The sequence below is a fragment of the Ramularia collo-cygni genome (assembly GCF_900074925.1).
Source record: "Ramularia collo-cygni strain URUG2 genome assembly, contig: RCC_scaffold09, whole genome shotgun sequence".
Lineage (NCBI taxonomy): Eukaryota > Fungi > Ascomycota > Dothideomycetes > Mycosphaerellales > Mycosphaerellaceae > Ramularia > Ramularia collo-cygni.
The window spans coordinates 942,681-957,856 of NW_019716263.1; the positions used below are offsets into that span (position 1 = coordinate 942,681).

The following is a 15,176-nucleotide window of genomic DNA, read 5'->3' on the forward strand; positions in this document are numbered from 1 at the left end:
TGTGGAGTCTCGCTAGGTATGAATTGCTGCTGCCTGGCGTCGACTCATAAGCAGTCATACGATACGATCCAATCTTTGGACTTGACCAATTTACTCGACCACGATACAATAGAGCAGCAAGTAATCGCGGTCTATTCCTTTTACAAACCATGGCATGTGCTCTCAGATTAAATCTGCAGGCGCCTCAGCCGCCCTCGTCTGAAGAGACAGACGCAGATCCTACCCGTACACTCGATTGGCTGTCTGATCGCATCACTGAAATCTACTCACTCCGGACACTGGAGCATGATAACGACGATACTACACCGTCAACGACAGCAGTAAACCTAAGAAGGACTGCCTATCTAGACATTTACAATGCTGTGCACAGCTATTGCATTGCAACCCTACACACGGCGACGAGTCGCGGGGCCAATCTAAATGGAGAAGACCTATACCGCAGTTTGGAGCGAGCCATTAGAGGACATTGCCAAGAGTGTCTGGTTCGCATCAATGCTGCTCCCGAAGCTCTCCCAGAGTACGTGGAGCGATGGACCCATTTCCTCGATCTGAGTCAAAGTGTAGCGCGCTTGTTTCGGTTTCTGGGGAGGCATTGGGTCCGGCGAGAAGTGAGCGAGAAACGAGAGGGTGTCTATGAACTTCATGACCTTCATATGGTTATGTGGAGAGAATGTGTCCTTGGTGTTGGATCTGAGAGGATTTTGGAAGATATGTTGCGATTGCAGCGAGAGGATGCAGTGCTGTTGCCGGACGATCGCAAGAAGGTGCTTGRGGAGGGCATGGCTTCGCTGAGCGAAGTTGGCCTTGGGATATCCGATGGACGCTTGGTGCTATCAAGCGAATGAGTGGCGCTGAAGAATCATGCTCGAGTTGAGGAGTCTGAAATGATGTCTACCTCGTCTTTTGCAGTGCTCCTGTCACAGTAGCAGCGACAAGCTCCTACAGGAGAGATATCCATATCATTGGCCAGCCTCATGCAGAAAGTTCACGTACGCTCCACCTTTAGAGAGATGCTCAGACATCGGCGAGTAAGAGGCCAAGGACAAAGTAAGTCACTACATCAACCCTAACCCTACAACTGACCATGCGATATGAATGATCGCCTGGACGAGGAACTCGGGGCGTATATGCCCGCATAGTTCCACTTTGAAATGAGGTGGCATGTGTGTGGTAACGTTACTATAATCAACCCTGCAACAACGTCCTGAGCGAGCGAGCGAGTAACACCAGGTTCGAACAGACCGTTGATAATCACCACGCGGGAATACCTCACCAGTGAAGCGATTCGCAAAGGGATCCCGCGGCCCGCAACCATGTTCACAACCACGTAACATCTCCGTCGAAGCATTTCTTTCTGCCAATAAAAAAGTGAATACTGAGTGGGAAGACCCCAACAAGAGTCATGATTGAAGTTAAAGGATGTCTTTCTGCTGAGGTTCAACAAAGCATCGAGATGAAACATGTTTCGACGACTCGAACGCATGCCGAGCTATACGATCGACTGCAAAGACAGACGCTCGAATGCGAGACGTTGGAAATATGATGAAAGGCGTAGCAAGATCGGCAGCCTCACGACTCGACAGGCTTTCTGGAGGACGTTTCACGTCAAAACGCAGTAGTGCAACATATTTATTGTACAGACCATCCGGCACGAACACATCTTCACGCATTTTCTTCCCATTCCATTCAGCATCCAACCCGCATACCTTGAAAAAGCCWTCCCCCCAAAAAAACCAGCCATCAAATCAAATCAACCATGCAGTTCATCAACTACCTCCTCTTCTGCCTCCCAGCAGTAGCACTCGCCATGCCACTTCCACAACTCATCGGTGGCGCCAAATGTCCACCCCAGAACACGGAGAACAAGGGTTCTGGACTCCTCGGGAATGGCGTTAATGTCTCGCTTCTTTCCCCCAAATTTCCGTCTTTCAATGGTCTGGTCGGTGGTAAGTTTTCATTCATGTGGAGGATGCTTCAGGAAGAATGGGATCACATGCTAATTTTACAATGATTAGGCTGTGGAAACTAGGGGGAATGACTTTCTCAAGGTGGTTGTGCAGTTGGGGTGGAAAGGGGAATGTCTCTGGATTCCGGGTGAACGGGCCTGGTGCCTGAGGCTGGAATTGTGGAAGATGTTGTGCTGTCATGCAGTTCGCGGAATAGCAAGAAATTTGATGGAATTATGATCCAGATGACCAAGAGCACCTTTGAATTTGTGCAAGCACTTACAAAAGTGAGGCAGAGCGATTGCAACAGCGTCGCAGCGACTATTCCCAATGGAGTAAGGAGAGTAGGTTCATAGGTGAACGTCCTTCCCCAATTGACAGCCTGGCGCTACCAAATCATCTGTGGAACCGGGTCCCTAAGCGCTCCCCCCTCCTTTGGGAGCATTTCTSACAGATTGATAGCCTGGAGCTGGCCAGTTCTGTGGGCGTCGARTAGCCATAGTGTAGCGCTGTCCAGGGCCCACAAACTCGATGTGCTGTCGACATCAGGTCCATTCGATGTGTTGTCGACAAACACATACTGTGCGACAGCCTGCAGCTCACCCGGTTAATACCCCTGCAGGTGGATCTTGTACTCCTCAACGCGACTACCGACCCTCGAACATTACAGTGACTGTATTGCCWTCCTCTTCATCACTACCGCTAGGACCTTCATTGCGCGAACCAAGCCATCATGCGCGAAAGCAAGGCAAAATGCGAAATATTCTTCCCACCTGCAGGATGTCACGACTTCCCCTGTCCCGACTGTCATGGCCAATACGTGCACCCTGATATTCAGCGCCTCGGAAAGCAACAGTACGCTGGACAGCTGACAGACGACGAAGCCAAAGCCGAGCTCGATGAAGTCCTGCATGGTATCAAGGAGATTCGTGAAAGCCTCAAGACGGGCTTGGACCTATACGGCGATCTCATTCTCGCAAAGTGGACCAAGAAGACTGTGGCGAAACGCGTCCTGTCACTCAAATCAACAACGCTTCTCCGCGATGTGCCGGAAAAGCTCGATGCCGCCACTGCTGCATCGACAGACAAATTCTTGGCTTTCGAAGGCTACATTTGGCCCTACGCGAGATGGCTGAGGATCAAGTCCTTCTCTGAAGATCGCATGCGTCTGCTCACACTGTTGCACCTGAGGACTTCGCTTCCTGCTTCGGAATTCGCAATCATGGATTCGCGGGAGCTCCGAGTAGTGTTCGCAGCCAAGCCTCGCAATATAAAGGTTGAGCTTTTCTACAACAAGCACTGCGTCAGTCTTTTGGGCGAAAATTACGGGGATCTGGTCGAGTACGATTCTGCGCTCTCGCATTCCTGGGCGATTGCTGGCTTCCCCAGAGCACTCATGCTGCTTCGCACTCAGCACATCATCATGAGCTTCCTGGCGGAGATGATGCTGGATCTCATCCATGAGAATGGACTCGAAGGAAACAAGAAATGGTCGGAAATGGTCGCATCGGGCTTCAGGAGATCCGGCAGTGAGGCTTTGTGGAGCTCCTACACTACGCCAGCCTTTGCACTGCCCAAGCACTTTGAACCAAGATTACTGCTCGATATGGCTCAAAGCAGACTTCGTCTTCTCCTCGACGAGTTTTGGCTCATGCAGACCGATGCCGCATACATGCATCTTGTTATCCGTGTGCGAAAGGCAAGTATGGCCTTTGACGAGGGTGTCTCACAAGAAGTCCGTTGGACGCAGCTGGCGACCGGTTTCGTGCAAGAGATGTATCAGCGTCTCCAATTTTGGTACATCATTGTGCGGGAATGCCAGGCTGTTTGTCGCGCCTATGATGACAACCCTGTGCAGAGAGGTGGTATCCAGGGCCATGAGGCGGAGAAGACGATGTGTGTCATCATCGACGATCTACAAGGTCGAATGCGCCTGCTGAGCCATATGTTGGATCCGTTGCTACCGACCATGAGACTATTGAAATCGCGCTTCGTGACCTACAGCAAGGGCGAAGAAAACGTCGGCCATCGCGAGAAGCCTGCAACAGACCCCACTGATAATGCAGAGCGCATGTCCAGAGCGATCCAGAAGTTTCAGGAGAATGTGCAAGCGCAGCCTGGGGAAGCCATCGTGGCCTGGGCGTTTGATCTGCTCGAGCGAGAAATCGTTCGCCAGGGTCAGAGCTATGATGCCGATGAGCGACTTTTCGGATACCTCACCGACATTGCAACCATGGACGAGATGTTGGGAATGTGCTACCACAACCAACACGGCCACACAAGCCGCAGCATTCCGACAGACAACACACCCCAGCAGGAGCAGGCATATCAAGTCCAGAGATGGACCAARGGTTCCATTAAATGCCGGGAAAATTGGACGAAGGGCCTAGGACACATGATGAAGTCTTTCCACGACTCGCCTTGGCCGAAAGGGCGGAAAGATGTCGGCTGGTGGGAGAAAGCAAGCCGATCCCGCGCCAAGCTCGCCATGTTCTGGCAATTCTTCCGCGACGAGCTGAAATTTGGCCAGGATGCCTCCGAGATGGATCCAAAGCGGAGCGCGCTGAAGTTGATAGTGTTTGACACTGAGCCTGAATACCTAGCCGAGCTGCAGCGGGAGAAGGAGCTCTGCGAGTCAAATAGTAGAACTAGCGCGCAGAGATCTCCTCTCCACCCAGCAGCGGCGAGCCATATCCCGCAGACTGTATGGGGTAGTAGCTCGGATGAGCAAGGCATTGTTCGGCACAAGAAGACCAAAGCTAAAGCGCTTCGACAAGCTCCGTTGGAAGTTCAGGACCAAACTGATGAGAGCAGCACCCCAGCGACATCGTCAGAAGATACCGACTCCGCTGATGACATGCCGATTCCAGTCAAACAGGACAGTCTCAGTGTCTTTGGTAAGATGTATCCAGTCGATGGCATCGCGTCTGGCAGTGTCCGCTGGCAGCAATTTGCGCAGGCCATGGTGGATGCTGGATGCATTGCTACGGAGAGCGCTGGTTCTGCTGTCTTGTTCGCAACAGAGAATGGGAGCATCTCCGTTCATAAGAGGCACCCGGACCCGACTGTCGATCCCATTATGCTGCAGGCCATTGGGAAGAGGGCCAAGAAATGGCTGGGATGGCGTGGGGAGCGATTTGTGCTGAGGGCAAAGGGCGTGTCAAACAAAGAATGAAGCAAATGTTTGTGGGTAGATGATCCTTTTCGTCATTGAATACAATGTATCATATCATGACCAAGACCCAGATTGACGACGAGTAAAGTCTGAAAGRGAAGGGAACGAGTGAGGTAKTTTTGTCATCGTCATGTGTATGGACGACCGCTTTTAAGTCCGAGCTAGCTCCAGAACTTCCATCAAGGCCGACTTCTTCAATTCCCTCTTGCCTCCAACCCACCAGCCCAAGAAGATGGGCGCTCGACTCTCCCAACCGCGTGGTCCGGGCGGGACGACCGAGTCTTCTGTGCCGACGAGAGCCTCACCGCCGCCATCGCCCAAACGACCCTTTCCCCGCCAAATTAACCGTCGAACCATCATAGCTCCTGCTGCAGCGGCCACCATGGCATTGCTCTTGTTCGTGTATACCAGAACCAGCATTCGTGCGGCCAAGGCAAATGCACAGCGTCATAGAGATGTTGACAGCGGCGGGGAGGGTTTGAGTCTTGTCAACGAGCACCGGAGACGGCATGGCCTGGCCAAGAAGATCGATGGCGATGGAGGCGGCACGGTCGTCGAGCTCGGGCGGGAGATACTGGGTGGTGCGAGGAAAGGTGGTGGTGGTAGTGGTGCTGCGGATGATCAAACAAATCGGACTGAGGAGGAGGAAAGGGCAAAGGTGTTGAAGATGAGAATGGCGAGGAAGGGCGGTGACGATGCTGCGAAGTGAAGGAGTAGGCAGCATTGGCGAAGAGAAAGAGTAAGGTAGGCAGCAGTAAAGGTGGCGCACATGCTGCTCACTTACCTTGTCGACTTCACTTGAGCCTCGTCCATGTGCGTTGATGTCGGATCCACCTCGAGTACCTTTCTTCTTAACAATTGCTTCGTGTTGCCAACACCAACACCAGCACCACACAACCGCACGACACTCAACGCACAACTCACAACGCACAACATACTCCCCAATCTGGACATCGCATACACATCGCGGCGACCTCGCCATACATAATCGCAACTCCAAACTCTCCGAGACCATGGTCCAATATCGAAGCCATCCCTCGAGCCTTGCGACATTACGCTCGTCACGCAGTGATTACTGGAAGGTCTGGTCACCAGCTCACTTCGAGGATGACAGGATCCCTTCAAAAGAGCTCAAGCTTCAGATCGATGCGCGCAGCGGTGGCGGCCGACAATATACCTCTGGCACGAGTCGCTCAAGGTTACGCATCCTCGCATACCGCGCTCAACGGCGACTACGATGCTATGATGGAGACCCAAAGAACTTGTTGCGAATCTTCTGCCGCCAGCGTGGACTGCCGATTGCCCTCCAGAAGGCCCACAAACTTGAACTAATCAAGGCCCTCGAGACCGCCGACGAGTTGGCCACCTTTGATCGCTTCCTCGATCTTCCAGCTGAGTTAAGACTTCTCGTATACGGCTTTCACTTCGACGATTTCGAAATGCGAGCGAATTGCACCGACAAAATCTTGTCCCACCGGGAACTCACATACCCAGCTACCCCAGCTATCGCTCAGGTCTGCTCGCTCATCCGTCGCGAGAGTCTTCCATGCTTCTACCAGACCACAAGCTTTGTTTTCATCGCCTTGACTCGCCCGAAGAAATTGAATGTGCCTCCAAAGCCGCGTGCTTCAGCGGGAGTTCGGTTCCTCAAGACCTTGCCAGCAGAAACAATCGCCATGATTCGACACATTACTTTTCGAGGATACTTCTCGTCAGCAATCCATGGCACTGTTGGAGAGAAGACGGAGATGACCATTGACATGGGTATCGGCAAGATAAATCCGAAGGTGGTCGCATACCAACGACCGAAGAAGGGGCACGGCCGAGTCCGCCCAGGCAAGGCTAAGATTGAGCGCAAGCTTGAGCGCCGTGCGCATCGTTTCGTTAGAAGTATGACTGGCAGACCCAACGACCAAAGACTACTCAAGAGCGACTTTAAAGCTATCAGCACACTCTACAAACAGTACGGGGGGAAAGTTTACAGGAAGTCATAGGTCGGCGAGGAGTAGAGCCGACAGTTTGAGGTTGAGGATCTTATTCCCTCGACGGCTCCTGTCTGGTGGCGCCAACAGTTCTGGAGCTGCTGGCACCCTTCCCATGGGAAAGAGCCATTTGTTCACGGACGGGAGAGCTGTTGAGAGGCGCGGCAACATTGGAGAATGCTCCATCTGGCGGCTTTGAGAAGAACGAAGTTACAGCCTCAGCATGTGCTTTCTCTTACGCGGGTTGAAACGACTATCATCATGATCGATGCGGTTTCCAGCAGGGTCTTGGACCTATGCCGCTCCTGCCAGCAGTATCAAGTACATCTCGGATTTTTCCCCATTTCCACAGTCTTCATTGCACCACCCACTGCTGACGTGACAACCCGAGGTCATGGCCATGAAAGCATCAAAAACCAAAGTGAACTTTTCAGACTTTTATTTTGGTCTAGTTATGTCGTAGTCATCATACATGAATTGCCTTTTCCACTCTCAAAGAGCCTTGAGGATAGCCTCCCCAATAGGCGAAGCACTGTTTGGGTTCTGGCCAGTGATGAGCTTGCCTCCCTTTCCGCTGCTCACAACCTTGGCGGCCCAAGGCTCATCCGCCTTGACGAACTTGCCGCCGTTCTTAGTGAGCTGCGTCTCAAGCATAAAAGGCATGACGCTGGAAAGCTGCACCTGGTCCTCCTCGGCGTTGGTGAAACCGGTCACCTCGTTACCGTTCACGAGGTAGCTTCCATCACTAAGCTTGACATTCGCAAGCGCGGCCGGTCCATGGCATACAGCGCTCACGACCTTTCCAGCCTCGTAAAATTCCTTGATCAATTGATGGGACTGAGAGTCGGTTGCGAGGTCGAACATGGGTCCGTGGCCTCCCACGTAGAAGATTGCGTCGAACTCGGAGGCTTTTCCGAGGTACTTGCTGAGGACTTCGGTGTTCTTCCAGAGAGACTCTTTCTCTGCGAGGAACTTCTTTGACTCGGGGTCCTCTTTGAACATCTCAACGGATGATGGGTCGAGAGGTGCTGCGCCTCCTTTGGGAGAAACGACAGTGATATCTGCCTTTCCCTCGAGCTTGTAGTATGGGTGGGCAAACTCGGGAAGGTACCAGCCAGTGGGCTTGCCTGTGTTGCCCATCTGGTCGTGGGAGCTGAGGACCTAGAGATTGTTGGTAAGTGAATTGGAGGACGCTAGCAGACGATACTTACGAAGAGAACTTTGGGTGCCATGTTTGCTGAGGAGTTTATTGATCCTTTTTTTGATAATAAATGGATAGTGATATTCGTTGTTTGTTGTTTGGATGATTGAGCGCTGTTCCAAAGCTTCCTATATAAGGTAGGCGCTCCAAACTCGGAGATATCTACGTCATCAATAGATCGCTTCTTTCGAAAGACTTCCATCATCCACAACAAGCTCTTCTGGAGCTTACCAAACATTTGCATGGGCTTTGCTGACATCAGAGCGGGCAGGCTCTGTTTTTTCTTGAGCTAACGTTGAGGGGCATCTACCTTAATAGGTAGGTAAGTTGTGTCTGTCCCAAGAATTTTACCTCCTGGAACATTCACCGACCGAGGTGCGATGACGAGATTGCTACCACTCACTCACTACCTTGATGTCCGCTCCCTCCATCTGCTTTCACACCATCTGTTCGACCGTGATGGACCTATGAAGAGCGTTAAAATCTTCACACTGTTCCTCTGCAGTGAGCAGTAGCATCTGACAGCCCAAGAGAGTGGAAGGAGTCAGCCAGCTGCCTATCTTACTCGACCTGCGACTCCGTCAGCGACAGGCTTTTCATTTTCATGGGCCATTCAATGAAGCATGTTCCAGAGTGCACGACATAACATCACGCATCTGCGACCTCGAAGTAGCGATCCCTGCCTGCCCTGAGGTAATCAAACGTCCCGTCAGCAAGCGTGGCATTATCAAGGCCTTTCAGTTCATTCCGCTGGAGTTGCAGCTGATTGTGATGTTTTCATTCGCTGTGCGATCGGCAAGGGCTCAAACATTCAACTTACCGCATTTGCTTGAGATCGCGAGGCGAGTCGTACGAATTGGTCCCAATGGCGGCAATATTGGAGTTGGAATGGCCCTTCACGGTGGCGTGCGACAGGTTCAGAGATGAAGTGGAGTGTATCCTCCTTTATAGTACGGCGTCTTTTTGCATTGAAAGGCAAGTTTGATGAACAAAGTTCCTTAACCATATTRCTTCATCCGCTTCGATGTGGTTTTCCACCACCATACGTGGTGTTCCCCATCCAGATGTGGAAGAAATAGACATAGAGACAGATTATCAGCGGTGTTTTCCAACATGGCTAAGAGCTTCAGTACTTCAAGCATCGGCACAAGAATAATGAGCATGGCATGAAGCCTCGGTGTAGCGTTTTGGACATCAAACGTGCTTCCAAAGATGATCATATATGATGATCGTATGTTAACACTACACGAATCCATAAAGCAAAGTCCCGATATTCCTCCCACCGATGCTATGGATTCAAATACCATCTACATAATACACAAATTCATCTATTGTCACTTCCAGCCAAATCTTTACAAAATTGCAACACCTTCCCCGGGCATACATCAAAGCCTACCTACACACAATAATCGTCTCACAAGGACACATAGTCCTAACTCTAAGGAATCTGACATCCAGTGTCTGGTATTTGCTACATGGAAGTCCGGTTAGAGTATACCGGTACAAGCACGTCAGCACACCACTTTCCTAGACGCCACGTCGTTTAACAAGATCAACGACCCTACACGTGCATTGACATTGCTTCGTGTCGACAAAAGTCAAACTATGCGAGCCGCTGTAGCGAAGGTGAAGGATGTAGGGTACATTGTAAACCATGGGAGAGCTGCGGAGATGGGTATGTCAGGACGGAGATTATGGGGATTGAATGGAAAGTCTAGTCAACGCTGTTTATGGGCGTGGAGGTGTATTTGGTACCACTGGCTTCACGGCAAGCGAAACGGTCGGGATCTGTTACTCTCGAATACGGAGACATAACCGCAGACCTGTGGGTGGTGTATTGCGATGCCTTGTTTTTCTTTTTTGAAATGGCAAAGCGTCGTCAGTTTTGACCATTATTCAATAACGAGCTTGTATCCAGGAAGAAGAAATCATGAAARTGAGTTGCCATTTAGAGCCCATCAAGACTTGTTGCTCGGAACATTCCATTTCGCAAATAGTGCGTCGTACTGTGCTACGTATGGCATGATGTTCGCGTCGAGAATTAAGTTGGCCATGTTCATGTGCGTTTGGCTGCCGCTGTCCGTTGCTCATTGATCTCGTTACACGCTCCGTGCTTCATGCATTTACTCCTTCGCAGCCTCGGCATCGCGCTCGTAGTGTCCGTATGTCGAGTATTTCCCGAAATGCTGTGGATGGACTATCAGCACAATCGAGGGAGGTTCAGGAGAAAGCATTGCTTACCTCGGGCAATGGTGCATCCTTGTATTTCCCATAGGAGTCTAAGAAGTCAGTAGCTGTCTCTATGTCTCATCTCAATTGAAGAAACTCACCGTACTTGCCTAGATAGCAAGGGTAGATTAGTTAGCGATGAGCTAGAAAGACCAATGTCTATGGGAGCTCGAGAGGCATGTTCGAATGATCCTGTATGCCTTCTGCCTTTATGTTACTCACCATAGTGTTCAGGCAAGGGCACATGCTCATATTCCCCTATTAACCAAGTCAATCGGGCTGTAGATCGTAGTAACTGCTCGTTACTGACCGTATGTTGCCACTGGGGTCTCCTTCTTTGGGCACGCGGTCGGGGCAGCCATCACACCGGAGACGGTGAGCGCCACAGCAAGGATTGCAATGACAGACTTCATGATTGAAACCGAACGATCGAAGTAGCAAGTGAAGGTTTCGAGTAGTGTATAGCGAAGGTTGTGTGTTGTACGTTCTGTCGCTATTCCTCCATGCGACCTGGGACAAAGCCGACTCTTGTATGTTCGCAGCAGCAACACGAGGTAGCTTCCAACAGCGTCAGCCCTCGCCTCCGGCTGCTACCCTGAACACCGTACGGTCAAGTAAGGTAGTCACGTCAGCCATTGTTTGCCAACACTGCAAGGCTTTTCACGCTATTGAAAGGCTGCAGCAGTCACCGCGGATGTCCAGTCGCCCGGATTAAGCGGTCGTTAGGGAAGACTTGGCGCCGGCGACCTGCCAAAAAATGAGCTTGGCAGAAGGTGAGGTGTCTCGGATGTGCACAGTCGATCTTGCGATGCTCTCATGAGATGCGGGGAATGATCCGTCGCCAACGGTATGCTGTAGGCGCTAGAACTAGTGTGTCTGGGCGTTGCGCGCATTGGCTGCGAGGCCGTGCCGCGTTGCGGCATGGCACGATACAACATCATCCTTCCCAGAATCGAAGGGTAAAAATACTCTCGTATTTGTTGGCGGCGTGAGAAGCTTGGAGTTACAGCAAGAAGATCCAGCCGAAAATCCTTGGATTGCGCCCTGCTCAATCTTCAACTTTCGCAAGCAACATTTCGATTGATCATTTGCCAGACCATGGCGGCCGTTCCATTATTAAAAGAAGAACCTCTGGGAGCCGGAGAAGAGTACGATGAGGTTGAGTCGTCAAGCGACGAACGGCAGGAGCGAAAACGTGGCCTGCGTGGGAACACCATCGGGTGGTTGATCTTTCTGGCATGTCTGCTGGGTTTGACGTTAGGAATTGCAGCTGGTGTCGCGACCTTACTCGTCTGGAGTTGGCGGCCTGAATCGAAATCATGCTTCCAGCAGTCGTCAATGCCCTCCCCTGTAGAGCGAGATGTCCCTATCGAGTATCACWCCCAGCAGTTCAACGGGTCCTTGATGATGGAGAACGTCTATCGCCGGCCGGGAAGTCCAGAGGTCGATGCGGCGTGGGAAGCTCTCGGAGTGAATTGTAAGTCGCGTTGTGATTTTCGCATACTCGGATTGACCAACTCTGAACAGATCGACCTTTGAGCGTGCCCTTGGAAGTCGGTCTCAAAACAGGATTGGCAGCGGATCAGGTGAAGGTCAATAGCAAATATGGTGGCGGATTTCCCGCGAATGTCGAAGGGCTTCATCAGCTACATTGCGCGGTTAGTCTTCTCTCATCATGTCTTCGAAGTTGAAATGCTAAGGAAATGCAGAATCTGGTAAGGAAAGCGCTGTACTACAACATCGATTACTATCGTGCGCAAGGAGAGGGCGCCTTTACGAACAACGAATACATAGTGCAAAAGCACGTCTGTAAGCTGACCTCTCTTCCTTTTGCATACATTACCGGTTCTGACTGGTTCGTTGACAGCGCATTGCCTCGACATCATACGGCAGCAGCTCATGTGCACCATCGATGTCGGAGTCCTCGGGCAAGTGTGGTTCCAGCCTGATGCAGACGAGTTGCCTTCAGCTTTTGTGGACTTCAACACGAAGCACACGTGTAGAAACTTCGAAGCAGTCCGCGAATGGGCCGAGGAACGCCAAATGCCGGATGATGTGCCAGATGATTGGCTGGAGCCACCCAAGCCAGGAGACCGCATTTGGGACACTGTGCCTTAGTAGAAGAGGTTCCGCAATGCATCATCATTCAAACAGAGATCTTGAAGAGCCACCAAAGTGGGTCACCTCGTTGAAGGGTTTATGGTGTCATGGCCCAGACCTGTCATAGTCTTCTGCTGCTGCAAAGACAAGTTGTGCCACTTTCGAAGTTGGCGCAGGTCAAGGGCAGAGCCTAGCAGAGTCGGTGTGGATGTTCAGACCTGGATCAATCGTAGCATGGGTGTTCTTCGAAGTGCCGTACGTACTGCATTGGTGGCCATCAGCCTGCGTCTGCGTTAGATCTTGATGACACCAATCTGTACAGTGAGTCCGGTAGCGCGAGTCGGCGGAGTGGGAGCATTTCGGAGAGTGAGGGAGACCAACGACAGAATCCAGCTTTGTAACTTCTCACGCTCGAGACTGATTGGGATCAATATCAGCAGCATCCAACTCTCATCAGACTTGTCAGTGCTGGTTCGGCATATCCCTGAGGTTACTACAATGAGGGGCGACCTCGGGAGTCCTCTCCGGCAAGATTCTGCGCGGCGAATTTGGCTTGAAAAACGGTGAAGTGGAGAGCAGACCGTGCAGGTTTCACCCACCACAGGCATGTCACCGGCGACGTTGCTGTGTGATGACTGTGTTAGATCTCCCATCGTGGCGGCAGGGCGCTCACGCTCATGCAGTTGCCGCAATTAGCGCGAGATGCTCTTGCGAAGCAGTCTGATGCTCTCGTGTTCCGCGCTCACGTAGAAGATGTTGGGTCAACAGTACCAAGCCCTTTCCACTGCGCTCGGTGCTCGCAGGTGCCATGCTCCGTCCATGATCATTGCCATGATGTAGATGCGAGATGGGAAACTCCCGCTGCGGAGAGCTCTGCTCCAACTCGTTCTTGGGAAGAGCTGTCGAGTTCCCAGTGGGCTCTGCCGCCACTAGCGGGTGTGGATTAGCAAAGGGTGCCAGAGGAAGAAGGTCCGCTGCAGATGTTGATCCTTGGTCGTGACTAGCGGGAACCATTGTCTGGGGTTTTGGACTTTTGTACTCCTACACACGTCCCCGCTTCCATCACTTTGGACGAGAGAGCGGCAGGCGACGATTGCAGCTCAAGCCGAAGTTTCTGCGCGGTCGCCCACCTCGAGTACTTAAGCAAGTTGGGTGTTGAGGTGCAATGTGGAGGAAAGAGCGAGTCGCCAAAGTCTGATCACCTCTTCCAATGTGATGTTGGTTTCAATTTCTTTAGCGCGTGGACCGTGCGTGCAGACAGATCACGTGGACCGCACGCTCTCCCATCAAGTCTTTCCTCTCACTTTTGCCACCGACCCTACAACATCTTCCATCCTCGACCCTGGCGCCGACATGCATCGGCTCTCGTTAGATGACAAGATGATGGATGCGAACTCCACGTCAGATGTGAGATGACATTGCGTATCATCCACACATACCATGCTCGACGTGCTGCAATTCCTGCAGTCAAACGGCCGCCATCTTGCAGCGAAATTCTGCGATCAGCGGGGAAAAATGCCTGGTGGGGAAGAAACCGCTGGCACGAAACATGGCACCACGACGAACGCCTTGAACGCGCACACACGCAAGTTGGAAGTCGGGCTTGATCGTTGTCGACGTTGATCGTTCACTCATCTGTTCACCAACTCGCCCTCACTTCCCATCAATTGCACCCCAGTCCTTGATTGCTTGATTGCCGAGCGTTGCAACTTCTCAATTTACATGGTCACAACGTTCACCTCCTAACACACTGCAACATGTCTATAAACACGACCACAACTCCATCTCTTCTCACTCATCCTCAGCATCCTCAGCATCCTCAGCATCCATCTCTCCAACGCAAAGGCAGCGATTCATCACACTCCTTCATCACACTCTTTAAATTAGAATCGCCGCCAATATGCGTGTCAACGCCGCCATTGTTKCCTCCCTCACCGGGGCTGCCCTTGCCTACCCCGTCCTCGAATCCTACAAGGAGGTCAAGGAGGTACGTCGGTCGATTCATCTTGGACGTACTTGTTACTGACCCTGTACAGGTTCAAGCTTATGGCGTAGACTCTCAGGCACACGCCTACACTGCCCCAGTGTACGGCGACAAGCCTTCTCACTCATCCCACCCTCCTGCTACCAAGTACAAGCAGGAGGATAAGTACGAGCACAAGGACGAGCATGCTCCCAAGTACAAGCACGAGGAGACCAAGCAAGAAAAGCCCAAGGAGACTCCCGTCAAGCAGAAGGAGACGAAGGATGACTGCATTACCAAGCGCAGCCTCCTCGGCCTTGACTTATCAGCCTGCAACAACGTGGGTGTTGATGGCTCGGTTGGTGAATCCGAGCAAGAAAAGCCCAAGGAGACTCCTTCCAAGCAGAAGGAGACCAAGGATGACTGCATTGCAAAGCGCAGTCTCCTCGGCCTTGACTTATCAGCCTGCAACAACGCGGATGTTAATGGCTCGGTTGGTCAATCTGAGCAAGAGAAGCCTAAGGAGAAGGAGACTCCTTCCAAGCAGAAGGAGACTAAGGATGACTGCATCGCAAAGCGC

The 15,176-nt window shown here is 51.8% G+C and overlaps 10 protein-coding genes; 7 read left to right on the forward strand and 3 right to left on the reverse strand.

Annotated features, from left to right (window-relative positions):
• Positions 1-149: 149 nt before the first annotated feature.
• Positions 150-845, forward strand: RCC_06466 (uncharacterized protein; the record flags this gene model as incomplete). Its single annotated transcript, XM_023771729.1, has 1 exon — positions 150-845. The coding sequence occupies one exon, from the start codon at positions 150-152 to the stop codon at positions 843-845; it is 696 nt and encodes a 231-aa protein (XP_023627497.1).
• A 911-nt stretch (positions 846-1,756) lies between these two features.
• RCC_06467 (uncharacterized protein) lies at positions 1,757-2,029 on the forward strand (the record flags this gene model as incomplete). XM_023771730.1 has 2 exons in its annotated part: positions 1,757-1,946; positions 2,016-2,029. The coding sequence occupies 2 exons, from the start codon at positions 1,757-1,759 to the stop codon at positions 2,027-2,029; spliced, it is 204 nt and encodes a 67-aa protein (XP_023627498.1).
• Positions 2,030-2,679: 650 nt separating this feature from the next.
• Positions 2,680-5,121, forward strand: RCC_06468 (uncharacterized protein; the record flags this gene model as incomplete). The annotated part of the gene is made up of 1 exon (XM_023771731.1): positions 2,680-5,121. The coding sequence occupies one exon, from the start codon at positions 2,680-2,682 to the stop codon at positions 5,119-5,121; it is 2,442 nt and encodes an 813-aa protein (XP_023627499.1).
• Positions 5,122-5,353: 232 nt separating this feature from the next.
• Positions 5,354-5,830, forward strand: RCC_06469 (uncharacterized protein; the record flags this gene model as incomplete). The annotated part of the gene is made up of 1 exon (XM_023771732.1): positions 5,354-5,830. One exon carries the CDS (start codon positions 5,354-5,356, stop codon positions 5,828-5,830), a length of 477 nt encoding a protein of 158 aa, XP_023627500.1.
• A 304-nt stretch (positions 5,831-6,134) lies between these two features.
• Positions 6,135-7,115, forward strand: RCC_06470 (uncharacterized protein; the record flags this gene model as incomplete). Its single annotated transcript, XM_023771733.1, has 1 exon — positions 6,135-7,115. The coding sequence occupies one exon, from the start codon at positions 6,135-6,137 to the stop codon at positions 7,113-7,115; it is 981 nt and encodes a 326-aa protein (XP_023627501.1).
• A 480-nt stretch (positions 7,116-7,595) lies between these two features.
• RCC_06471 (related to NonF protein, involved in nonactin biosynthesis) lies at positions 7,596-8,335 on the reverse strand (the record flags this gene model as incomplete). XM_023771734.1 has 2 exons in its annotated part: positions 7,596-8,264; positions 8,315-8,335. The coding sequence occupies 2 exons, from the start codon at positions 8,333-8,335 to the stop codon at positions 7,596-7,598; spliced, it is 690 nt and encodes a 229-aa protein (XP_023627502.1).
• Positions 8,336-10,427: 2,092 nt separating this feature from the next.
• On the reverse strand, positions 10,428-10,946 carry RCC_06472 (uncharacterized protein; the record flags this gene model as incomplete). XM_023771735.1 has 5 exons in its annotated part: positions 10,428-10,490; positions 10,546-10,583; positions 10,635-10,643; positions 10,756-10,791; positions 10,844-10,946. The coding sequence occupies 5 exons, from the start codon at positions 10,944-10,946 to the stop codon at positions 10,428-10,430; spliced, it is 249 nt and encodes an 82-aa protein (XP_023627503.1).
• A 685-nt stretch (positions 10,947-11,631) lies between these two features.
• On the forward strand, positions 11,632-12,651 carry RCC_06473 (uncharacterized protein; the record flags this gene model as incomplete). XM_023771736.1 has 4 exons in its annotated part: positions 11,632-12,010; positions 12,061-12,191; positions 12,243-12,342; positions 12,401-12,651. The coding sequence occupies 4 exons, from the start codon at positions 11,632-11,634 to the stop codon at positions 12,649-12,651; spliced, it is 861 nt and encodes a 286-aa protein (XP_023627504.1).
• A 657-nt stretch (positions 12,652-13,308) lies between these two features.
• RCC_06474 (uncharacterized protein) lies at positions 13,309-13,647 on the reverse strand (the record flags this gene model as incomplete). Its single annotated transcript, XM_023771737.1, has 1 exon — positions 13,309-13,647. The coding sequence occupies one exon, from the start codon at positions 13,645-13,647 to the stop codon at positions 13,309-13,311; it is 339 nt and encodes a 112-aa protein (XP_023627505.1).
• An 886-nt stretch (positions 13,648-14,533) lies between these two features.
• Positions 14,534-15,176, forward strand: part of RCC_06475 (uncharacterized protein) — a gene marked incomplete at both ends in the record, with an annotated part of 2,632 nt that continues 1,989 nt past the window's right edge. The window contains 2 exons of the mRNA XM_023771738.1: positions 14,534-14,620; positions 14,670-15,176. The exon at positions 14,670-15,176 is cut by the window's right edge and continues 1,698 nt beyond it. Of these exons, the coding sequence (XP_023627506.1) occupies positions 14,534-14,620; positions 14,670-15,176 (594 nt within the window).